The sequence below is a fragment of the Phodopus roborovskii genome, unplaced genomic scaffold, assembly GCF_943737965.1.
Source record: "Phodopus roborovskii unplaced genomic scaffold, PHOROB, whole genome shotgun sequence".
In the NCBI taxonomy this organism is placed as follows: Eukaryota; Metazoa; Chordata; class Mammalia; order Rodentia; family Cricetidae; genus Phodopus; species Phodopus roborovskii.
The window spans coordinates 43,874,358-43,900,063 of record NW_026126433.1 but is presented as its reverse complement, the minus strand read 5'-3'; the positions used below and the strand labels follow the sequence as shown (position 1 = coordinate 43,900,063).

At 43.3% G+C, this 25,706-nt stretch overlaps 1 protein-coding gene across 2 annotated transcripts in view; it reads left to right on the top strand.

Moving 5' to 3' along the window:
- Positions 1-8,414: 8,414 nt before the first annotated feature.
- Cadm3 (cell adhesion molecule 3) overlaps positions 8,415-25,706 on the top strand; it is a 29,757-nt gene continuing 12,465 nt past the window's right edge. For both annotated transcript variants that reach the window (XM_051186338.1, XM_051186337.1), the window contains exon 1: positions 8,415-8,835. In XM_051186338.1, coding sequence (XP_051042295.1) covers positions 8,430-8,835 — 406 coding nt within the window. In that variant the 5' untranslated portion in view covers positions 8,415-8,429. The remainder of the gene's footprint in view (positions 8,836-25,706) is intronic.

Below are 25,706 nucleotides of genomic sequence, written 5' to 3'. Positions count from 1 at the left end.
CTAAGCTGAGAAGCAAATGCAAGAACAATAACTCAGCACAGAGGACAGGAGAAGCAGTCCAGGTCAGAAGATTTGGGGTGGATGAGAGCTTAGTATCTGTCTGTTAGAAACAAAAACCTGGAAGGCACAGCCATGAGGCTGTGTGAAGCCAGAGAGGAAGGCATGGGACACACTGTGTCGTCTTCTACAAGATTTGCAACTAGTGGAGAGAAAACACTGGGAAACTCAATGTCAAAAAGCACTGGTGTTTCTTAATGTGAACCATTCCTGTGAACTGTTCTAATGAGATATTTGCATGGTTTCCTTGGGAATCAATGAACTTTGTCAAGAGATGCATCCTGTACCAAGTAGTTTCTTCGGGTTGTCAGGGCACTTGGCATTAGGAACAGGAATTTTCATTATTAACTCATGGAGCCAGAGTATCCTGGGGATCTAAATTATTTGAGTAAGTACCTCCATGGCAGTCTTCTTTAATCAGGCAAAGAAAAATACACTGGAATGACCAGAGGCTTTCAAGACACTTAAGATTTCTAGGATAAAGAGATGGCTTAGCTGCTAAAGTGCTTGCCACAATAGCATATGGACTGCAGGTTAAGTCCATAGCACCTGGGTATATGCCAGGCAGGTGTGATGGTTCTTTCAGTCCCAGTGTGGCAGAGGAAGAGCTGGACTAGCCAAATGGATGAGCTCCATGTTTTAGTAACAAACCCTATCTCAGTTTATAAGGTGGAGAATAGTTAGAAAAGAAACCCAGCATCAACTTCTGGCATCCACATGCACATGCAACCACATACAAGTGAATGTGAGCATCCATATACATACACACACAGAGATATCACCCCCACTACTTAACATACACTTGATAGGAAACTACCAAATTGCTCAAGTCACAAATTCCTCATCTATAAAAATGGAATAATACTGCTTACATGCCATAAGGATGTGCATAAAGAATTCATAATGCAGAATATGCAAAATGCCAGGCACACAGTAGGCATCTCACGAGCGCTGAATAAATAAATGTATCTATGAATGTATTAAAGTTACATGTGAATAAAAGTATATACATTAACTTTCCACGGGGCTTGTTGTTTGAGCCTCTAACATTCTTTACCATCAAAAAGAGCCCAAGGTCTTAGAGAATGAAGACAGAATCCAGGACTAGGGACCAACCTTCCTCCTGTCTCATACTTTGGTTTTCAGCTCACCTTCCATTCAATTGGTCTAGCTATCACCCCTAGCCATTTTCATTGCTACTGTCCCTAAACAGAAAAATAACCCACTCAGTTTTCTTCTTGCCTCTCCAATTTGCCCTTGATTTGACCCATAGTCTGGGCTATTGGTGCTGCTGAGTGCAGACTACTTCTTCCAGTAGGACCAGACATCCCATATTCATCAGCAAACGTTCTGTCTATGGTAACAGGAACAGTCAGTCTTACTACTAATCCTACTCCACAAAATGTAGGTTGCTGTGAACCAATGTCCACATGCAGAAGCCTTGTCTACACCATGTATTTGGCCCAAGTCCTAGAGTGATGCTCTGGGTATTTTCTCTATTTTACCCATACAATCTAAGACAAGACCACACTCAGTAGGTCTTAGTGTCATGATTTTGTGTTACGGGGGGGGGGGGGTCAGGCTTTTGCAGCTCTTATCTATCTACCTAGCACTGGGAGTGTTAACGCTCTAAAATGGAAATCTAGTTCTGACATTTCTTTGCTTAATCCCTTCAATGACTGCAGAATAAAGAACAATCTAGCATAAATTCCCTGAGAGTCTAGCCACAACTCTGGTGTCCCCTGCTTCATTATTTCCGCATGTACTAGTCCCCCCTTCATGCCTTTCATTCCATTGACACCTGGCCAATTCTTTGGCTCAACGTTTTTAAGTTTAATTTCCATCTCTCCTCTGCTCTTCTTCTGTAACCCACACATACGTTCAACCACACACACCATCTTTTCTTGGTGAATGTGTGTTTGCAAGCCTGTCTTCTCTTTCTGACTATGAATTCTTCTAATGTGGTTTTCATGACTTACTCATCGTTATATTTTGCTTACAAAACACTGACATTTTGCAACAGCATTTTAAAATTCACCCTCACATAAGGATTTTTAAAAAGCAACCCATTTCTGTTAGAACAGTTGCAGCTATCAAGTATTGGTGTCCCTGAATAATAACTTATCTTTGACTCCTGTATTATTTCTCCCAGGTAAATATAGTTCAAAACAGGAGTGGGGCTTGGAAATGGGATAAGAAAATTGATCTACTAAGCATTTTTATTTTATAATTTTAAAAAATCTAGTTAGTCATGGTGGCATGTGCCTGTAATCCTGGTACTTGAGAAATAGAGGCAGGAGAACCAGGAGTTCAAGGTCATTTTCAGATACAGAAAAAAAATTAGAGGCCAACCTGGGCTACTTGAGATGCAGCTTCAAAAGTAAGTAAGTAAATGAGTAAATAAATAAATAGTTTATATAATTTCTTAAGAGGCTACAACAAAATACCCAACCCCTTTCAACCAGTATTATTCACTACATAGAAACTCCTCAACAAGCTGTACACAGAAGAAAGAATATTAGGAAGTGAAGTTCTGATCTGGACGGAACTTGGTGTATTATTACACAGTCTGGGCATGTTTGTTCACCCAGTGTGCTTATATAAAGACTCTTGTTGTGTTTAATTAGTCTATATTTACAGATGTAAAGGAATGTAACTGTTCAGAAATTTTCTAGAACTCTTCTGTGGAAACTCCCTTAAGAAGCAATACATAAATCATCCAGTAAGCCACTGACTATTATTTTACAGCCAGGTTTTAGTTTTTGTATTGCTCAGAATGAATCACCAATTTATATCCTTAATGATATTTGTTCAAATTGCAAATGATGTTTAAAGGATGAGTGTTTTCCACAACTACAGCAATACAAAACAAAGTTACATGCAGCTAGAAATGTAATCCAAATGGTACAATGCCAGGTTAGCAAACTCAAGATTCTCAGAACAACAGATGACAGACAAACAGGTGGTAGATAAATAGGCAAGTAGCATGCTCTGAAGTTAATTATGATAATTATAAAATGTATTCTATGTAGACAAAATTATTTGTGCATGTATATTATAATCAGCCTAACAAGTTTATAAATGGAATATCCATATAACCTAATGCAAGCATACCTGTATGGAATATGCCAGTGAATTGTGGTTGTATGCATGCATATGCTTATGTGGAGAATGGTTTATTGAGTCTTTGTTTATAAATTTGTCATTTGGCTTTATTCCTAATTAGGTAAAAGTACTATTCTTTTAGTTTCCACACTGGGAATAATGGATTCATGAAACACCATTCCAGCTCTCAAAGAGTGCAACAATTATAGAAGAAAACTATTGCAAAACCACTGCAATGGAGTGAGAGAATTATAATAGTTGAAGTATATATTTAATACAATGGTAGCACCCAGAGAGACACAATTAGCCTCAGGTGGAAGGCTTTACACAGGTGGTAGCACCTAATCAAAGTTGGATGGATAAACACAATTTTCATCAAACTTGATGAGATGGGCAATCCTGGTATACAGAAGAGTATGTGCAAGGACACTGAGGCATGAAACAACAAAGTGTGCTGGGGAAATTACAAGCAGCTTGATATTTCTGGAACACAGACTCAAGGAGAACAACATGGAAATATATCACTAGAGAGGCTACTGATCCCCCATGTAACTGAAAATGTGCATTTTTGTTTGCAGGTGATTATATATGTCTGCTGTCTTTCCACAATACATCAATCAGCCTGCAGCTGGAGCAATGGTGACATACAAATTTATTATATGATTTTGCTTTTGCTTTAATTTATCACAAAACAATTCCCCCGTCTCTGTTCCTATTTGTTCTATTTCCCTTCTTCACTCTCACCTTTACTCATTTCCCTCTGTAATGTAATAATTCAGGTCTTTTCCCCCTTGCATAGTCTCCTCCTATATCAATCTGAGTCTATCGACAGCCTCATAGGTCATCCTCTTGTCTAATGTCAGGCAACTCCACTTCTCTGACATTAAGAACTAAGCCCACATGACCTTCAGAGCCAAGCCCTGAACAGCTTTTCTAGCTAAGCACAAAGTTAGGAATGTAGACTTTGAGGCTTGCATGTGTCTGTTATTCTCCATCACTGTGTAACTGGGATTCTTCAGGCATCTTTAACAGAGGTAATGAATACTGCACAGAGGACATGTGAATATTAAAATGTGTAATAAGTGTAAAGAATTTAGCTGAGAGTCTGGCCCTTAATAGTTGTTGCTAATTATAAATTCGAAGTGTCTAGTGATTGTCATGCCTAAGTCATACACATACACAGGGCGATTTAATTTGGTAGCTATTTACCTTGACTTTATCTGCTTGCCTGGAAAGCTGTGGGAGGCAGTGCTGCCATGTTACACAACTCCAATTAGAACGATGCCCCCTGGGGTTGTGCAATATGGCTACTCTGAGAAGGCGAAGGCAAGGAAGCTTTTCTCTGCAGTTAGTTTCTTTCTATAGTCTGAATATTTTAACTTCATCAATAAATTACTTTAATGTTTCAAAGTGCCAATAGGGTCTGTGGGCAGGGACATGTAAGGATTTTGTAATTTTCTTGATCTCTAGTTCATACTGTTACTTATTTAAAAACAATATGAAACCAGTCAAGCCAGTGGGTATTAGTTAAGATTTTAGGAGAAGATGGATCTGAATTACTTGTTGGCGAAGAGGAGGTGAGCACAGAGTCATGGATCAAGCAGTCCTGGATGTAGTTCCACTGATTACAAATATAATGTTATACCCTGTTCTGCATGGGAAAGGAAACTAGTAAATCCAACCACTTTAGGTAGCTTCTGGTACCCACATGAGATAATGTATATATAAAGCATTCATCACGAAGGCTGTAAATGATGGCTTCTCAATTCGTGGGATCTATGGCCGTTTTTTTTTTTTTTTTTTTTTTTTTTTCAATCCTGTGCACCTTGCTTTCTTGGTCATCAGCTCAAGACTGGTTAGAGTGAAGATACTAGTTAAAAACTAATAATTAAGTTGGGGCTGCTATTAGGACTGGTAGTTAGAATCCTTAATAGATTAGGGTTAGGATTAAAATTAGAATTCAATTAAGGTTAGAATTAAAATTCGTACTGAGATTATTATTAAGGATGGTGTTAATTAAAACCGGATAATAGAAGTAAGGGGTGGTATTGCCAAGTACTGGTTTAGTTGGGTGGAAAATTGAAGAGGAAAGCAGCGTGGGACGCTGCATAGAGTCTGCTGATAAAAGCCACAGACAGGAGAAGGGTCATAGTGCCAGGAGGGACCTGAGTGACTGCTGGGTCACATCTTCTCAGATGATTTTCCCTATAGGTGCAGCTGGTACCTCCCAAGTGAACACATAAAACTCACCTTCTACAAGCTGAGTTCCTTCTTTCTCCCCTTGGAGCAGAAGCTGCGTGGGGAAGGAATGCCCAGGGCCCACACAACTGTGTCTAGCCCAATATTAGTGCCAGTTTCACATTCCACACCCCCAGATACCCAGGCTGTTGCTGAGTGGACAGGGCATTCAGGCAGCCACACTCACCCTCTCTCTGTTCCCCATGTTGGCTATCCCCAAATTTCACTGTAGCTGCCAACTCTGTCATCCCACAGACAACCCACCTCAGACCTCATGGAAGTCTCTGAGAAATGCAAATTGCATGCCATAGCATTTTCAAGTGGAGAGTAACCATAGAGATCACAATCCGACATAGATACTTACGTTCTACCTATTTTTATGATAGGATGATTTTGTAGGTCAGTCTTTCCTCGTAAAGCCCCTTTCCTAAGCAAATAACATGCATGTAAGATGCAAGGGACTGATGCAGACAGGGCAATAGATGAATTGTAGAGAATGGGTTCTTCTAAGTGGGATGCATCCTGTATAGGAGAAACTACCATTCTGAGGTAAACAGGAGAAGGGAACTCTTAAAATTGGACATTGCTCTCAGTTACTAGGTCTGGTTCTCTTCATCCTTCCTGCCTTCAAAGGGTACTTTCTATATGTCTCTCACCCAGTTCTGACAGCCTTCACTAGCTTGCTGTTGGGCACAGAAAGCCACTTGGCTTCTAAGCTTCATTTTCCTCATTTGTTCAACAAAGACTTCATTTAAATGTATGATCTTGAAGGTCCTTTGCAGCTCTAATATGTTTTTTTTTTAATCCATAATTCTAAAAGCCAATGGCAACTTAATATTACCAAGACCTAAAAGGCTGCCAAACTCATGCTGATGATACAACGAAGGGAACAGGAGCCAGTGGGAAAAGAGCATCTCAGAGTCTCATTTGCTAGCCTTAATACTGTCTCTCAAAACAGCTCTCCTTCCCTCCCAGCCCTGGTACCCACCCCTTACAGTAGAGGGTGGGGCCAGAACAGCAGTCATCAGAGAATTAAGGACAGGCAGAAGGGGATCGCGCTGTGTTGCAGCAGATGGGAAAGATAGTTAATTAAAGGACTTTGGGGGCTTAATCCCACTTCCAGCCTATGCCCACCTAACTCACCTCCACATCCCCTTATCCTGTCTTCTCTAAATCCCACTTAGTTAATTAATAGCTAAGACTAACATTTCTTTATACATCAAGAACCTTTAACTAGAAAAGCCTGATTTTCCCAACAAAGCTGATTGTTTTGTTTTACTTTGTTTTACCACACTCCTTCCTTTTCTTATCATAACCAATCTCATATCAACCCGGTCTCACCTTCATCAAGAAGTGTCATCTTCCTACAATCTCCCTTTACCCTGTCCAGTTTCCTCCTTCTCTTATGTCTCCATGTCCCTATAATATATGCTGCTCCATCTTCACTGCTCAGATTTCAAGATAGTAGAGATCTCAGGGAGGCAAAGTGATTTAGAGTCGCCAACGCAGGTCAAATCAGACTTTGTTCAATATTGTCTAGAGAAAAAATAATAACCACCCAGACAGTCAAGAAATATCCAAGAGGCAATGCACATTTCTTCTCTAGAAACTATAAACTCCAGAAATAGAGAAAAATATCAGAGCAGACCCAGACCAGCCTGCAGGGGTTCCCTGAACAATGTACTCTCAGCCCCAACTTCGCTGCCTGTCATTTAGACAAGGTTTTACCTGTTACAGAGTTTTCTGCAGGCTGTCCTCAGGTTCTTAGATGACAGGGACATTAACTGTATCACCATCAAGAGTTAAGAAACCTTGACATAGGGAAGGAAAGATTACCCAAACATTAAAGACTAGCACAAGAAGGCAGCATAGAAAATGGACTGGGAGTGTTATTAGAGACACCCACATCCCACTTCTAGAATGAGGCATTCATATACCCTTCCATATGATGCTCAGTGCTGTGTCTTCCATTTCTGAATGAATATAAAACCTGACTTAGATCTGCTAACTTCTTCCTTGGGTAAGATCAGTTTTTTTTTTTTGGTTTTGTTTTGTTTGTGTGTGTGTGTGTGTGTGTGTGTGTGTGTGTGTGTGTGTGTGTGTGTGTGTTTAAAGAACTGTTAACATACATAAAATCGCCTAAGTTTTTGATTCTAAAATTAAAAAAAAAATTTATTCCCCAAAGCTAAATTCCAAAAAAACTAACCCAGAAAGACCCTTTTCTGAAACATACCAAAAACTCTTTCAGAGATAACCTCGAAGAAGAGCAAACACTAGGGACTTGGGACTCTTGAGTGTGAGCTAGTGCAAACACTGTCTTTCTCATTCATCTTCTATATAGCCTTGGAAACAAGAGCTGCATTCCTCACACTGCTTCTTGGTCTGTAAGAGGGTTTGTGGGTCTGCCTTTCACCGTGGGTCCTTACTAGCTAAAAGTTGAGAGGGTAAGAGTCTCTAAAAAGACCTAGAAGAAGGGATAGTGAAGGGCTAGCTGGGCTAAAGGGGCCCAGGAGAAAGCATCAAGGAATGATGTGCCAAGTTACTTTGCAGGATACTTCCTTGGTTTAATATTTGGGATGATGTCTTTGAAGAAGACTTGAGGGAAACCAAGTCCTGTGGCCTCCTGGGGTCTGCTTCGCAAAGGAGATTGCCTGGAGCCACAAATTGGTGCTGGACAGATAAGAAGAGGGTCTCGAGGAAGAGGGACTAAGGAAGCTAACGCTTGGGAGAATGAGCAGAGTAAGTAGTAACCTGGGGAGGTATCCTTGGTCACACTGCTGATAGGGGTACCCTAGCTTTGGGGATCCCGGTTGCCTAAGGAGAAGGCGGGGCCAGAGGACCTCTGGCTAGTGGGCACGCCCTTGCCCAGGCCTGCAGTGGACGCTCTCGCCAGCTGGCCCACCGCCCTGCCCACCTCCCCTCTCTCCACCCCAAGCCTAAAAGGGGTGCGCGTGGGGTCCCACTGCTGTACCAGCTCCCTCTCTTTGCTCCACACCCGAGTGGCACGGGAGGAGCTCCCGGGGGAGAAGATGGAAGGCACCACAAAAGCGCGGAGGGGGTGTGGGAGGCGGGGGGGAGTAGAGAATGCGGCATCTAGGCCCCCCCGCCACAAGCCCAGCCCCCCGTCGCCCCCCCTCCACCTCCAACCGAATGGTTTGCTCCGAGCGCCCTATTTAATCCCGGCGACTGCAGCAGCGCCGGCTCCCTCCCGGTACCCGCCTCGGCCCCGGGCTTGGAAGCCGCTCCGGGGGCGCCCTTTTGGACAGCGACGCGGTCTACCCAGTGCCCCCGGCCCCAGTCCCCGGAGATTCAGGCTCGCCAGCGCCCAGCCGGGGAGGCGGCCAGGAAGCGCGATGGGGGCCCCTTCCGCCTTGCCGCTGGTCCTGATCCTCGCCTGCTTCTGGGCGCCCGGCGGGGCCAATCTTTCCCAGGACGGTAAGTGAGGGAGGGGGCGGCGCCAGGGGAGGTGACCAGAGCCCCGAGGTGGGGGTTCAGATTGGGATTCGGGTGCAGGAAGCCTGTTGGCTTTGTTTGGAAGCGAAGGTTCAAGTCGCCAGCCTCTTGGAATACCCTTGTGTCTGTCTCTGAGCATCGCTGTCTCTGAGGACCGTGGGGTGTGCCGGCGTGTGCACCCTCCTATGTGCACGGACAACTGTGTGTGTCTGCGTGTGCAGCAAGGGTCTGGATCTCGGGGGGTTGCTGTCTATTTTGAGCACCCTGGGTCTGGATGTGTTGATGTCCGTGTGTGTCTGGGTGTGCGCGTCTATGTTGGTGTCTGGTGCTGCGTTTCTGTGTCAGAGTCTGTGTGTATGTCTGTGTCAGTGTGTGTTGGGGGCGGAGTGAGATTTGTCGCTGTTTCAGTCAGGGCGTGTGTTGGGTGTTTGTGTATGTATGTCTGTAGGGGTTGGGTAGCCAGAACGATCCCCCAAACTGCTGTATGCAAACATTTCTGCTCCCCCGCGCGTCCCCCACCCGCCGCGGAGCTCTGAGTGGGCAGGGAAGGGGGCCTGGGTGAGGCTGTCAAGGGGGGCGTGGGCAAAAGAGAGGGGTCTTCTCCTTGAAGCAAAACAACAACACAGGGCGGTGGGGGCTCCAGTTTGGCTCTAGTCCTAGTGGTGGCAAAATCTGGGAAAGGAAACCTATACTTGGGTGCGGGGCAGCAAAAGGAGAGAGCAAGATATTTGGGGAGAAGGATCGATGGGAAGCCCAAAGCTTTCCTGGGCTGAACATCAATTTTCCAAATTTAGGGTGGGGTAGCAGACTAGCCTCTTAGCCCCAGTCTGCAACTCAACCCTCTTTACGCAAAGGTAAAGAGGTGAAGGAAGGGAGTGGGGGGTGAAGAAAGGAGGCGGGGCCAAGGGAGAGGGGACTTGGGGAAGAGCCCCTCCCGCCCCAGTCCAGGCTATGTAGGTCAGCGCTATGGGGGCATCTCAGCCTTCTTAAGGGCTGTTGGTGGTTAACAGGGTGGCTTGAAGAACTGTGTAGAGATAAGAAGGGCGCCCCAGCTTAGAGCCTCAGGTCCCCGGAGAAGGGAGGATTGGCAGTGGAGGGACTAAAGGAATGCATCCTCCTCCTCTGTTCCTGGGCCTGTCAGAGGTGGGCTGGGTGGGGGAAGGGAAAGGGACCGGGAATAGGACCTCTGCGGAGCAAGAGGAAGTGGGGAGAGTAGAGGGAGGGTGGTGGCTATGCCCGGCCAGATGCCAAAGAAAAAACAGAAAGAACCGCAGGGGAGGAGAAAGGGGAGGTGGTTCCTGGGCGATGGACCCAGTGGCCAGCAGGGATGGGCACAGGGCGGGGCAGGGTGGAGAGGGGAGGGGTTGGAACTGGGGAGGATGATGTAGAGAATTTCGTCTGAGGAAAGCCCGGCTGAGAGCCAGGGTGCTGGAAGAATAATAGCTCCACCTAGCCTGACCTCCTCCCCCTTACCCTGTCTCCATCCTGGCAAAGGAGCTCCCCCCCTCCCGGTGTGGGTACCCTGGGGAACCCCTCTCTACAGTTGGTTGTCTGACTTCTTCCACTCTGTACTCCCCAAACTCCCCAAAGGAAGTTCCTACTGTCACCACAGAGATGGAAGATTCTTCTCTTGTACATGGAATCCCCTTCCCCAAAGTACTGCACTGGTGACCGTGCCCACAGAGGAGATGAGCATCCCTGGGGGGGGGGACAGTGGGCTTAGTGTTAGGCAAAAAAGGGGCACTGGGTGTTTGTACCTCAGTAATGAGTCTCCTATAAGGCCTTAACTTTCAGTGAAACCCCTGGCTTCACCATACTCAGCAAAATCAAAGAAACAAGTGCCCAAACTACAAACACTTGGCAATGGGAACTAAGAGTGCCAATCTAAGACCTGGAAAGAGAAAATGATCATGTCAGTAGGCTTCAGGCTTTTCCCCTTTAGAATATAAATGGTGGAGACTGGAGTAAACCAGTTCAGTGACCACATCTTCCTTTTCCCAATATATGAAGACTCTTTCTTGATCTTCAACTTGGGAGCCTAGCAGCTTTGAGCTTAAAGTTCAGAGAAAGAGAATTGCTCTCTTCTCAGCTCAGAAATACAGTAAGAGCAGAAGCCTAGAGGAAAGAAAGAAAAGTAGTAACTTCTGTATAAGAAATTGAAGCGAATGGGTCAGGAAAAAGGGAGAGTTAGGATACCTTTTTCAAAGAAGAATCCAATCAAGCCTCCAGAACAGCTACATAGAGTGCAATACTTGCCCTGGTGTTTGAAACATAACCACCAAGTATCCTCTATTAAATCAATTCTGTATCTTGATTTCTGGGTGTAAGAAGGTGAGCCCCAATGATGGGAAATAAGTGCATAGATTATGTAGTCATGGGTGCCAGTCCTAAAGACCATTCTGACTAGTATCATGAAGGTGTTTCTAGTAACCCTGGGGCTCCTGAGCAGGGTGCTAAGAAATGCTTAACTCAACCTATAATGTTTGACCCAAACTAGGAGAAAGGTGTTGTGAAAACTTAAGGACAAAACAATTCAGCATGATGAAACCTAGACGGCTAAAGGTGCTATGACTGGGAGGCTAATTCCACTGAGAATGAGAAAAAACAAACTTCATGTGCTGCTGAGGTGTAAAGCTCCCTTGGGCACAGCATAAATATTTAAGACTCATAAGGATGAGCAGAGATTGAGAAGTTGAAACAAGACAGGGCCAGCAAATGCTATCTGAACCTGACCATTATTGCTGTGGCCACAGCCTTAGGAATCTGCCACCTGCCCTCCCTTCTGGTCTTTTTCCACTAGTACTGACAGACATTGGCAGCTCGAGTTTGAGAAACACAAGGCCTGTGAACTTAATGCACCCTGTGGTCATGTCTCTGGTGAGCAGATTGACATTCTGTACTGTGACCAGCCTTCTTAGGGCTCTTTATTCCCAAGTTATTTTCAGTACAGTGATTTAACCCAGTGGATGAAAAAATCTTGCTTTGCTTTAACCCAGGTTATAGCAACTTAACCTTTAACTGTCCCACACACGCATTCTTCTTCCTTCTCAATGACCTTCTGTCTACTGCCATGCATTCTGCAGCCCCCTGGCCAGGTGCCCAGTGTGGAGATCATGCCCAATGTGCTGGAGAAACCCAGTATTCTCTGTAGTGCTGCCCACGGATCTGCTTGGCAGATCTGCTCCATTGAGTTTCTGTTCCTTGTTATAGCTGTAAGAGTTCTGTCTGTTTTTATTTCTGTTCTCTTAATTTCAGCTTTAACTCTTGTGAAAAGACGTACTCTCCCTTAATATTTGCACATAATCTGAGAAGAGGAAGTTGAAGCCATCAGACAGACACTGGAATGACAGTTAATACATTGAATATTCAGTTTGTCTAATATAGGATATCAAATGGCTACCCAACAATTACGGACAGACATCCTATCCTAAGTTTGGCCTAGTCCTAGATGACACGGTTGGTTTGATAGTTTTCTCTGGGCCCCTGTTCTCTTACTCATTAAGCAAAACAGACCACAGAAGAATTGCCAAAATGAAGATCTGTATCTTTTGCCCTATTCTTGGCTTCTCTGTATTCTTTAAGCTACACCTGGCTTCTGCTACCACCCAGAATTCTCTGCCCTCCTCTGAAAGTGTGCACTTAGGTTTCCTTTCTTCCTTTTTCCAACTGAGGAAGGAAGACCTAGTCCAATTTCAAGAGTGACATGTTGGAGGTATTCAGTATCCACTTGAAGTGGGTGACTCACAGTTCTGCAGCCATAAATCCCACAGATGGCATCTTTTTGGTGTTCTGGTCATTTTGAAATAGCAGACGGGACGTGATGCCATTGCTCTTAGATTGGACTTAGGCATTTCCTATTGCTGCTCGCTGTACTTTTTTGTATATAATATGTAGAATGGTGTTTAAAGCTGCTTTTTCTTAAGTCATGTGGTAGGGGAAAAAAATCTCACAGTTGTCAAAGAAAGAAAACCCTTGGGGCTGTGCCTAGTCACATTCTTCACTGTTTCCTACTCCAGTAGAGCTGCCTACTGGTTCCACAATCATTTCTTTCTTTCTTTTCTTTCTTTCTTTTTTTTTTTTTTTTTTTTTTTTTTTTTTTTTGTCATCTGAGTCTCAGTAAGGGAATGTCGTCTAAGGATGGCAGTCTAGTCTAGGCTCCTGATTCTTCTGGCAGTAGTCAGCTTCTTGCTGAATGAAAAATCCAGAGTATTAGAAAATTGCAGTAATTATATCTTCTTTTTTATTTTTTATCTATAGTTTGGGATATTTAACCTGTAGACTTGTGAATACTAGACAAGCTCTCTATCAGTGATCTCTATTCTAACCCAAGATCTTTTATTTTTAGTGCTAGAGTCCAGTGCTTCCTGTTTAGCCATTGGCTACAGGCCAATATGACAGAACATTTTGCTTCCTGTATGGGGTCATGTCCTAGATGTCTACCCATAGGCTGTGAGAATAGCAATCCCCACAGGAATGTTTATAAAATAGAGGGTGGGAAGGAGGGAGGAATGGAAGGAGAGAAAGAGAGAGAGAGATCACATAAGAGTGTGGCAAGCCACTAGGAAAAGATTCAAGCCTCTAAGAGCACAGTCAAATTAAGGATAAACATTCTATATCAAGACCCATCTGTGTTGCCAGGATTAGAAGAGGTGATGGCTCTCTGTAAGGTTAGAAGTGGCTGGTGCTCAGGCTTTTACACTATGCAAGCAAAATCCCAGTCCAGCACTGTAGTATGTGACAAGGATTTCCATCCATTCTAATCCTGAAAACAAACAAAAACAAACAAAAAACAAAACCACAACCTCTCATGAGTAGAACACATACAACTGTTGAGATATTTTTCCACACATAGTGGCCAACTAGAGCTACATACTCATCACTGGACCAGCAAGTACTAAAGACTCACTTATCAATTTACCAACATTTCCTAAGTATAAAAGCCAGTGACTAAATTTCTCCAATAAAACTGTAGACCAGGCTGGTCTCAAACTCACAGAGATCTGCCTGCTTCTGCCTCTTGAGTGCTGGGATTAAAGGTGTGGGACACTTTGCCCAGCAGACACCACTCATCTTAAAAGGCCTGGTCCCATGCTTCTTTTCCTTGTGTCATCAAATATTAACTACTTATAGAAAATTGGAGATTCTCAGAACACTTGTGTATGCCATATAACCTATCTGATGATTATACACCTTTTGGCTTTCTTGTATCCTAGTGTTTCTGTAGGTAGTGGGTCACAGGAACTGCATGTTATTCTTTCATTAGATAATAGTACTAACTATATTTTCAATAACTTGTACCAAACTCATCACCACTAACACTTAATTTTACTAATGATCACAAACTAAGTCTGGTGGTGGTCCTTGCAATCTTCTGGGTTTATACAACAGGATCAAACAAGTCCTTCAGAAAAGAAAGGATGGATGTAGCATGGTCCTAACAGAAATCTGGTGTTAAGTTCCATGTGCACTGGAGCCTGCTACCTTAACTTGTGATGCCAGGTCCCAAGTCCTCTTTCAAATGAACTACCTGTGCTTTGAGCTCTCCATGGTGCTGGCCCCTCATGGTGACGCTCCAGGCACTTCTTGTTGCTCTCCATGGTCCTGCTCTACCTTTTGCTTTATAGTCTCTGCTGTTACCCTGCAGTCTTCAGAACTGGCTGAACTCCCCCCCCACCCCCACCCCCGTCAGAAGTCAAAAACACTTGTGGCCCTGATATTTTAAAAAAGAGTCTAAACCCTGTTACAGAGATGTGGTGAGTCCCCATGACTAATCAACTCTAGGAAGGAGACAGAAAAGTATATCTCAGGTTATAGATGTTCAGGAAACTGGGGTCTACAGTGTCCACAGATGGCCTTGAAATAACTGTAAGTTTTACTGTAGCTGGGACCATAGTTTAAAGCAGAACTACAAATGTGTTTTAGATTGAGACTGCATTGCTCCTGTATAATAATCATGTATACTTCACAGATGTGCCGTGCAGAATGAGTCCTCCTCACTCAATAGCACTCAATAACACCCTGAATCTGATGCCAGCTCTATCTGTCTACTGTGTAATGTTTGCTTTCTTTGGTCCTCTACCTCAGCAATGCAAACTTGATATGTAATAACTAAGTAATACTAAGTTAATACTAAGTAATAGAGAACTCCAACATAGGAGAGGCATAGGAACTAAATATCAGAACCCTGATTCATTTCTCCCACTTTTACAGGCATCCCATACTGGGTTCATGTCTTTGGCCAAATCTCAATGGCTGTATCTTTAAAATGGACTCACCCACATAATCTGTCAATAATCATCTGATGACATCAAGTGACACCCACCTAACCACCCTGTTCCTCATATTACATCAGACCAGGGCAAGCTCTTCTTCCCCTGAGTCTAAACTATGCAATGTCAATTTTTACACGAGAGTTTGTTTATAGGTAAGAATGACCTAGAGAAATGTCTAGGAAGCCAGATACCAGAATGACTTTCCAGGGTGTTTCAATTTCCTCACTTGAAGCAAGAAGAAGCTTCATTCATCAAGGGCAGATAATGTAAGTGATTTATCTCTATGAGGGAGCCTTCTGGAAGATAGGACAGGGGTTGCAGCAACAGCTGGAGTATCTTGCATTCACTAATTTCCCTGAACACTCTGCTCTAGTGTGGAGCAGACCTGTTTCAAGAAGAATTCAAATACAAAGATTCTATTCTATTCTAACATTTTTCGGAATGTTCTTCATCCCTGTGTGAAATCTTACATCTGGGATGGTGTCCAGTTTATAAACATATATATATATATATATATATATATATATATATATATATAGCATTTGCTATTATTTTTTCCTTCCCCAGCTAAACTAGTACTAATTGTATATTGATTGCTAATTATAAACACCTTTAGCTCATTTACTTCTAGTTCAGGGTCAAGAAGGTTAGGAGTATCACCTTGCCCTGGGGAAAAGAAAATGTGATGGAAGTCTGTGTCCCAGCCATTCACCTGTAAGTTGACCACTGCCTGTTTCTCTTCCTTGTCTTCAAAATTGTGTCAAGCATTAGCAAAGTAGGACGAAGAGCTAGTACTTTAAGTATCATGTGATATTCAGAATAGGCAAGACTTTGTTTTGTGTGTTTGTTTATTTATCTTCTGTGCCTTGGCCCTTTGCCTTCCAGTCAAAGCTTTACCCAGGTTAAAAAGCTCCTAAATAAAAATTTGTTTATGGAGCCTCTGGCTTAAATATTTGACATCCTTTAGAGATGCAGAAAAAGTCTGAGTGCATCAGTGACAGGTAACATGGAACTTAGAGTCATGCCCATCCTTTAAAGAACCTGAGGCCAAGTTTTTCCATTATACAATCAAAAGCCAGTTTTACCATCTGCTTCCAACCATTTGCCACTCAATGAATAGAAAATTGCAGAGGGACACTGATGCTCACTAGTTCTTACACTTCTGAGTGGTGACATTTTTCCAAGAATAGTATAGGTTCCTCCTCTAACTTTCACCTTATAATCTTACACAAATACAAAACACTGCACCACTAAGCCCCTGAGCCTTACATGTTTTCATTTATCCTCAACTGCTGTTACTGCCAAGTCTTTTCTGGTTTCCAAGCCCTGGAGTCTAATGTCAGTGACAGATGGACTGAGCCTCAGCCCTGGGAAGAGAGAATTCTGGCCCTTTCCTAGGGAGTTTGAGCAGAAGAAAGAGACTAAATTCTGCTTTGGGGGGAAGCTCTGAGGTTAAGCCATATGGTTTTCTGGAAGTAAGGGGTTCTGATTAATATGAGCATGTGAAAGGGGCTTTGTATCTGGGTCATAATAAAAGCTGTGTCTTTGAAAGGAAAAAATAAAAACAGACATATGAATAATGAGAATCATAGTGTGTTGAAGGACACACTTACTGAAGAAGAGTAAAGGTATGACCAAGTTGGAGAATATAAGCATTTTGGGCAGCAAAGAGGAGACATAATCACATCAAAGCTGAGACACTCAATGGAGGTTTAAAAAGAGGGAAGGAGGGACATTTCTGTCAAAACATCATTATTTGCCATTTTGGAGACTGTGGGATTTGTAGATTTGGAAGAATCTGTCTGTCTCACAGAAGAGTTAAACTCCCAGAAAAGCACAAAGTAAGGCTAGCTTGTACAATGTGGCACTCTTAAAAATACAGATTTTCTTTTTCAAGTGATAAGAATGAAGCAGAGAGAAAGAAAGAGACTAAGTCTCATTTAGGCTCAGGGGAATCAGGGAAACTAGAGTAGTGTGAGTGGGTGTGTGGAGCGGAACACATTTTTCTTCATGTAACACTCCTAACCATTGCCCTGAACCTGTCACTCACACCCTGCCTCTGATCATCCAGTGAAGGGAAACAGTAAAAACAAGCCAGGACTATCAGAACCAGCAGAGATGAATGCTTTCCTGCCTGCCTCATAACAAATTAAGCTTTTCCACAGCACTGTTATCCTTCCATCCCAAGCCATCACCTTGAATGAGCTAAAGCCCCACCTAATCAGCAATGCATGAGATGGAACCCTGCAAGAAAGGGAATCTGTATGTGCATGCAGACAGGTCAGGTACCTAGGCACCAAGTAGGAATGATAGGATGAAAGAAACATGTCGAAAACCAGACTTGGGATCTTGTACCCTCAGGATATCTGTTCTTTGCCTGTCCTTGATTTGCTGAGCTTTCCCAGTCTCAATTCCTATCTTCCCATACCCTTCCAATGCACTTAAGGAGTTCCATGTTCAACTCTGTTCTTTCTCCTTTCCCAACTGCTTTCCTACTTCTTTTAAAATTTGTTTGTGCATTGGTGTCTTGCCTGCATGTATGTCTGTGTGAGGGTGTCAGATCCCCTGGAACAGAAATTACAGACAGTTGTGAGCTGCCATGTGTGTGCTTGGAATTGAAGCTGGGTCCTCTGGAAGAGCCCTAATGCTTTTCTAAAGTATGGTGGGTGCATATTTTTCCCAGTTTTATCATGTGCGTGTGCGTGTGTGTTGTATAAAAAATAACCAATTTTAGGAAGAGTATAAAACTCCTGCTCAGGTTAAGAGGGCACCTAAAACTTCAGACAAAACCAGCCTCATGGCTACTGTACCAGAATACACAGCCCACATCAAACCTGCCCTGATTTCTGAGGAATAAGATCACTGTGAGAAGGCATAAGGAGTTGAGTTAACAGACCCTGCAAAAGGCTGTCATCATTCCAGGTACTATCCCATACCTACACAGAACCTGTTCTCTAGAAGCTCTCAGGGATGCATTCTAGTATTCTGCTCCCTCCTGCAGCAGAGGATGAGATGTTTGTTTGGATTCCACACTTCTGGAATAAGGGGGCTAAGGTGACCAAGGAGCTGTTTAGGATCAGATGCTCCTCCTTTTTGTTTCCCAACTGCATTTGTCCTGTTACAACTCAATACTGGCTGCAGAGGGGCTTGTTTTGGTTTGGGGCCAGCCCAGGGCTCCCTCTTAGCTCTAATGCACCAAGAACACTGACTCAGTAGCAAATCAAAGCAACAGCTGTCCCCACCTCCTTCTCTGCCACCCACTTCCCAGTCTCTGCTCCTCAGAATCTTAAGTAAGTCTGTGAGCATCCCTCCCCAGCCTACCACAAGCCCACTTCTGCCTCCAGATTTTTCTTTCTTGCTTAAGAATAGGACATGCACCTCTGCTCCTCTGCATTTTTCCACACATCTCTCTTCCACTTCACACTCAAGTACCTGTTCCCATGGCTGTGCCAGGTAATTTCATGAGCACACACACACACACACACACACACACACACACACAGTATGCACACAGTCCTATTCTCATGGCCACTGTTTTTAGCTATTAAGGACAGATCAGTGGTTTCTGCCCTTCAAATTCATCATTTGTGGCAACTGAAGTCTGTGGTAAGGACTGGCATTTGTTAAGCTGTGGCAGATGAGACTCTTTGTCTCACCCCAACTTCCCAACATGTTTGATGTTAGTAGACTTAACTTCCCTTGAGCTTTGTGATCCTTCCCATATGTGGGAAAAGAAGGAGAGTATATATACCAGATACAAAAATCACACTCAGTGGCAACTGAAGCTCTGAATTAGCTATTCCACAAGGACATCTATGATGTGATAATAAGTACAAAAGACCAGAGTTATAACCATAGCCCCCACTAACTGCCTGTGGGACTTCTTCAAATTCTGACACTTCTCAGAATTTCAGTTCCTCATTGTTAAAATAAGCATCTGGACTTGGGGATGTGGTTCAGCAGTTTGCAAATATGCATGCTCACATGCACACATAAACAACAGTATTGGACTGACTGCTGTGTAAGATTGTGTCAGCTTTGACTGTCTATACTTGTGAAAGTCATGGAGAAGAAACCATGTTGGCTAAATTAATTATAACAAAAAGGGGAGAAAAAGTCATTGCACTCTGGTGCCAGAGTCAGAAAGGCATTTTTCCCATTCTATTTGATAGTCAATGACTTCAAGAGTAACCAGCTCTGGCCATTAGGGGTCAGTAGAAAATACTGATGGAATATGGAATCTGGCTACAGGGCTTAAGAAACACAGATGTGCACGCACGTGTGCGCACACACATACACACCTTCTGACATCTTAAAATTTGATAGTTTTTTTTTTAACATTTTCACATGGAAAATGTTTTGAATGACTTTTATTTAGTTTTAATTTTAGTGAGAAAAGAATATTAACACCAAGATAAGTTTTTCATGTTATATCCATCCTCATACCTACTATAGACAAGCTATTGAAAGATCTTGAGGATGCTTCTCCTTGTTTCACCTGTTTTCAACCGGTTGAGGATGGAGCCAAAAGATGTCTGTGAAATGCATTATAAAGACCTGTTGGAATGTAGACTGGGTAGCTCCTAATCTGACTGTCAGGGTTTTCTAATAGTGTGAAAATGACACACTTCTCAACTTTTTGGTTCCTGGTCCAGGCTTTCCACAAAACCAAGGGGTTAGTTAGCAAGAAAGGATGTTCCTGTGGGTAGGGAGCAGTGGAAACCTACCCTCCCCCATATCTGTTTCCTTTTACTTTCCTGTGCCTCTTAAGAGAATAAAATCAAGCCGGAGAGAATAATGACTCTGGGCCCAAGAGGCTGCTTGACAAACAAGACTCTGGGAAGGAAGAAAACAGACAGCAACAGATATAAGAGAAGGAGGACAAAGAAGGAGCAAATCCAGTGACAAAGAGATCAGCAGAGGAACAGGGAAGCTAAGACCAGAGGGCAGCAGCTGAGGCATGACTGATCTCCCAGGTTCTGAAGTTAATATGAGCTAAAGTGCACCTGAGTTAGGGAAGGGGTAAAGTCCGTGAGGACTTCTTGGTCTCTCTGCAGTACAAAAATCTCATCCCAATGGAAAAAGAAGGAAACACATCTGAAAAGATAGACGTGCCTAGAAATCAGAATAACCTCCACCTCTTAAGGCCCAGCATCCCTCTGACTAAGCCATAAGGTCCAGGTATTAGTGAACCAGAATCTAACAGAACATTGGCAAAGTGAGATAGGAATGCAATATAGCAATAGTAGTCAAAGTTCTAGTATAGAAACTGAGGGATGACTTTGGTAAATTTGGCACAATCTTGGCTGCCAAAGACCAACTGTAGGAAGTTTAGTGTAAAGAGAGTCCTTTGTGAAGCCAGAGTGACTCCTCCAAATCTTGGAGTTATCTTCAGATGGAACTGGTCCAGTTTCCTCTAAATGCACATTCAAACATTTACTCTTAAAGAAAAATGTGGCTCTGAGGATCAGAAAACCTCTAGGGGCCAAATTCCAAATCTGATTTTGCTATGGTTGTTCTTTGCTGTCTGTAACCCGCATGTGCATAGCAACTCACTAAGCAACGGAATTGGGTGAGATTGTCAGGTCTGGGAGCCTAGCAATGAGTCTCCTAATGGTGGATACTCCATTCTAAAAGAAAGTCAGTATTCTGGGCCACAGCCCCCAGTATGTTTTTCGCTTGGAGATAACACTTCTCCGCCCACCTGTCAGGGTAGTCGTGAGGAATAACAAGTAGGCTGGGCTGAACATTATTTTTAACTCTGGAGTTAGAGAAATGCTGACTCATCACCATCATCATCACCATCACCATCATCATCAACTCCTACTCAGGGAGCTGTTTTTCTCTGGAGTCAGGGAAATGGGGCTCCGGACACAAGCACTATCGAGGACAGCTGTAGCCATGCAGCCCCGAGCTTGTCCCTTTGTCCCACTATCGCAAATGTGCACCTATGACACTGTTAATAGTTCTGCCAATACATTCTAGATCTCCTGAGCAAATAAGGCAGGGAAGATACATAAACCAAACAGTCAAGGGTGATGCTGGCATACTCTCATAGCCTTCCCTACCAGTCACTTAAATTGCAGACATAATACATTTTTATTCATTTGAGTAACTCACTTATTTATTCAATAAATATTTATTGAGCCCTTACTATGTGTGAGGTCCTGTGCTTGTAGTGAAAAACTGAGTCATTGGTGCCAATGTATGCTTTGAAGAGACACATTATTAAGTCTGCAGTCCCTGCCTCGGCTACTCCCAGTATAAGCAATCAATCAGAGGGAAACCACTATAGGGGAAAGGATTACTTTTCCTTTAAAATGCCGAGAAGTCTAAGTCTATCAGAACCCATGGGTAAATAAAGCAAGAACTAAGAAACTCAAAATGATTGAGAGCCAACGCGATAACCTTTTCGTTTTTAGCCTAGGTGCTAAAGTGATGAAAGCATAAAGAGATTTTGTCAAAAGTTTTAAATAAACACATCTGTTGTTTAGTTAACCACAGAGTCCCACATTGTAAGACAATTAGGGGTAGACAAAATAGATCCCAAAGTATGGAGTGAAGCCACATTATAAAATCCAGTTAACAGCATAATTCACTGGATGCCAATCACAACACTGCCACCATCACAAGCAATGGCTCTAGCCTGCTACTCTGTGATTTTTATCATTCTGCAGGTGAGTGTTGTGAATGTTGTTTAGGTAAGCCATCCCTGGCCAGAAATGTAGGAAAGTCTTCCCTCAGCTACCCCTAACCCACCACACCACATACAAAACACCTGCTTCTGCCTCCTGAGCCAGGTGGGAAGATACAGAAAGCCTAGGCTTCATGGCTAGAGAGACCTATGATTAAAGCTTGTCCCATCCTAACCCTTACTAAATACATCACATAATTACCTAATTGCCTGGAATTATACCTGTCAACCTCTTAAATCTTGAGATTAAAACTAGTTTTTTTTTTTGGTGGGGGGGTGTTGTTATTTTTTTTTTAATATCAAGTCCTGTCTTGTAGATATCTAGATGTTCATGTCTAGGGCACACCATGCTTTTCTTAGTCTACTTCTTTCTGTGCTTTTGTATTTGGTATTTTCTCTGTGGTAACAGATTTTGAGCTCTGTTCTCACAATGGCAAATATTCAGTATCTGATTCATTAAATAAATAAATATTTATTAAACACCTTCTATGTGCACTGTGCTATATTAGAGCCAGTATTGTTACTAAGATGAATCAGATATCCACTGTTCTTGTAGGATCTATATGACTTAGGAAGAAGCCCAACTTTCAGTGCAAGGTCAAAGGCACTGCATCATGTAAGGAAGTCAGTGAAAGCAATGCAACTGAGAGATATGGGGGGAAATTCCCAAATAGACCACCAAGGAAGCATTCTTTACAGGAGAGCTACACAAAGTAGGCTTAAAGGCTAGAGCTAAAACCCGTGAAGATGGGTGAACAGCTTTAGAACCAAGTTGTTATAGAAAAGGTAATGGGCCCAGGATGGCAAAGGTTCTAAATGGAATTCTAAAGAGCTCCTATGTCTAGAATGTAGGCTCAATGAAATGGAGAAAAGACAAAGTTGATAGGTGGGTTGACATCAGACTGTACAGAACCTGGAAGGCCAGACTAGCCAATCTGAGTATCATCTACAGAAAATGTAAAGTAAGGTGGGGATATGACTTGCTAAAGTACTTGCTATGGGCCCAAATTCATACTTCCAGCACTCATGGAAAAAGCCTGGCATAGTGGCATGCATCTGAACACCCAGCATCAATGGCTTGGGGTAGCAGGTGCACACCTTTCTAGAAAAATTAGGTAAAGAGCAAGTACGATGGTAAAGGTGCTTACTGCCAAGACTGACACCCTGCGTTCAATCCCATGACCCCTATGGTGGAAGAAGGTAACTGAGTGCTGCAGGTTCTCCAGCTTCAACACAGACACTATGGTGTGCCCCCTCACCAAAAAAAATAATTTTTAAAATATAAGTTGGAGAATGAATGAAGAAGACACGCCATGTTAGTTTCTGACATCTACGTGCACAGCTAAATGCAGATGTAGGCACATACTCATGAACCCACAAACCGACATGCAGCTCTCTGCCCCCACTCTGACTCTCTCTCTCTTACACACACACACACACACACACACACAGAGAGAGAGAGAGAGAGGGGGGGGGGAGGGAGAGAGAGAGAGAGAGAGAAAGGATAAAATTCAAAGAGGTGTTTAAGCAGATAACAATACGACTAGTAGTACAGACACTCTCCAACTCATACGATCAAGACTGGAGCTTTCCTTCATGGCTCTCCCCACATAGGAAGGGTGTTCTTCACCAGTGGCTGTATGCCAGCTGCTCCTTCCAAGGTCCCTGCATAGAATCCTTACTGACTCCACTTGCAAGTCCTTATGTCCCCTTTAGAATACTCCTCAGTTTCTTCCCTTTTCTGTCCAAACATTTTGAGGGAAATCATGATGATGTCATAAATGACTGGCACAATTTTAATCCAAAGATAGCTCAAGCTTTTCATAAAGTGGCTTATAATCTGTGCTACTTATCCATGCTCCTGATGACAGCATTACAATCACTCACCTGCTCCCATAGGAATGGCCATTCAGAAAGTATGACTAGCAGTCTACAATTTCATAAAATTGTTTAACTTTCAGACATATGAATGGAATTCCCAAGAGCAGAGATATAAGATCATAAGGACATTTCAGGATTAGGAGATATGTCACACACACACCATAGAGAGATAAACAATGCTCCAGCCTCATCTTAAAAGGTTTCCTAAAATACTACAAACCAAAGTGAATTCCCTGCAATTGTACAGAGGCAATAAATCATGTACATCCCAAACATGTCATTTATTGAAGGTTATTTGTTGCTTTCTGCCTCTGAACAGTTCAGCTGTGTTTAAGTGATGTACATCACCATTTTACTTATTTATCCTATGCAGAAAAAAAGCAACATGCAGAAGTGGGAATGTGGAGATGACAGACAAGTATGAACAAGGAGAGAAGCCACTGAGGAAGATGCAGACAAATGCACAGATGTGAGAAGCAGAAGAGTGGAGACCAGAAACTGGCTCCACGTGGTTAGCAGTGCAGACAGCCTGGTAGGGAGGTGGCAAATCACCAGACTAGTCACAAGCACCTAGAGCTTAATAGGATGGGAGTGTTAAAGAAACAAACAAACACAGGTTAAAATGGTAATGTTTCTGCCCTTAACCATCTCTGAGTTTAGACGCAGACCCTGGTAACCAAACACATTACAGTGCAGTGTGCAAATGTTCTGGAAAACAGGCTGTTGTAAGCTGAGAACCCCACAAGGGGCAGAAAGGGTTCTTGAGAATTGTGCTATTTGTGTTCCTTTAGGTGAGCCAAGGAACCTCTTTGGATGTCAACTTTAAAAGTGATTCTATCTGGCTGCCTACTGCTAGCAATTGTTTTGAGGTTAAATGAAATCATGGGTGAAAATCCACTCTGCAAACTGAAAGGCACACACTGAAGTATTACAAGGCTATTTCCTCAGTCCATTAGAGTACAAACCTGTGTAGTGGTTCTTAGATTGTGTGCCGGGTTACTAATGCCCTATGAGAGAGCATAGACCCCCTTACCCTGCTCCTCCCTGTCCCTCAAGCACTCCATGCCTTAGTTCAAGGAATCCTCTTCACTACTTGATGTTGGCACAACACACTCTAAAATGTATAACCTGGAAAATAACATGAAACACTCACCAGTGTCCAGTTGTCTTCATCCTTGGTGTCCACACAAAGAATCCCCAGGAGGAGGGCTCTGTACTCGGGACTGTCTCTTTGCTGGAATTGAGAGCCCTGCCCTCCGTTTTCTCCTATCCTTGCCTTTCTTCATCAATTCTTCTTTTGCCCCTTTCCCCACTCATTTTTTTTTTCCTGTTAGAAATGTACTTGATCTCTCATTGAGAACAAAGTAAATTCGAAAATCTTCTGGGAGACCCAGGTCAGGAGCAGTGAGAACGGGACTGTTTACACTGGGACCAGCCAGCCAATTCCAGAAGCTGTCTCCTATAGCTTTATCTTTTTCCCCTTCCCTCTTTCTTCCTTCCTTTTCCTCACCCTCTTCCTCAGCTATCCCATCTTCTCTCTTTTCTCCCCTCACCGACTTGCTCTCATTCTCTTGTGGTTAATCATTTCTCTCCCTACTCCTATCTCCTTTCTTCTCCGGAGAAGTCCTTATCCCATTTTAGATTTGGCCCACCCACCTGCCCTGTCTTAGCCCCACCTCCACCCTTCTTATCCTCCTCACTCCTACCTCCACCTCCCACCCCCATGGTGGCTCCCTTTGGGACCTGACAATTGATCAACTTCTCTCTGTTCTGCTGTCCCTGAAAGAGAAGCAGCCCCAGTGTCTGCTCAGCAGCTGATGAGCTCACTGGATTTTCGCGATGTGATTGGCCACACTAGGGCTCTGTGGCGGGAGATCTTGAAAAGTTGCTTAGCCGGTTTCTTTGTCCCTCTGCTCTTTCCTTTTGGGTTGGAGCTGTGAACCCCAGACACCACTGTAGTTCACAAGAGAGTATAACAGCGATCTAAGAGAGGTGGTGATGAAAGC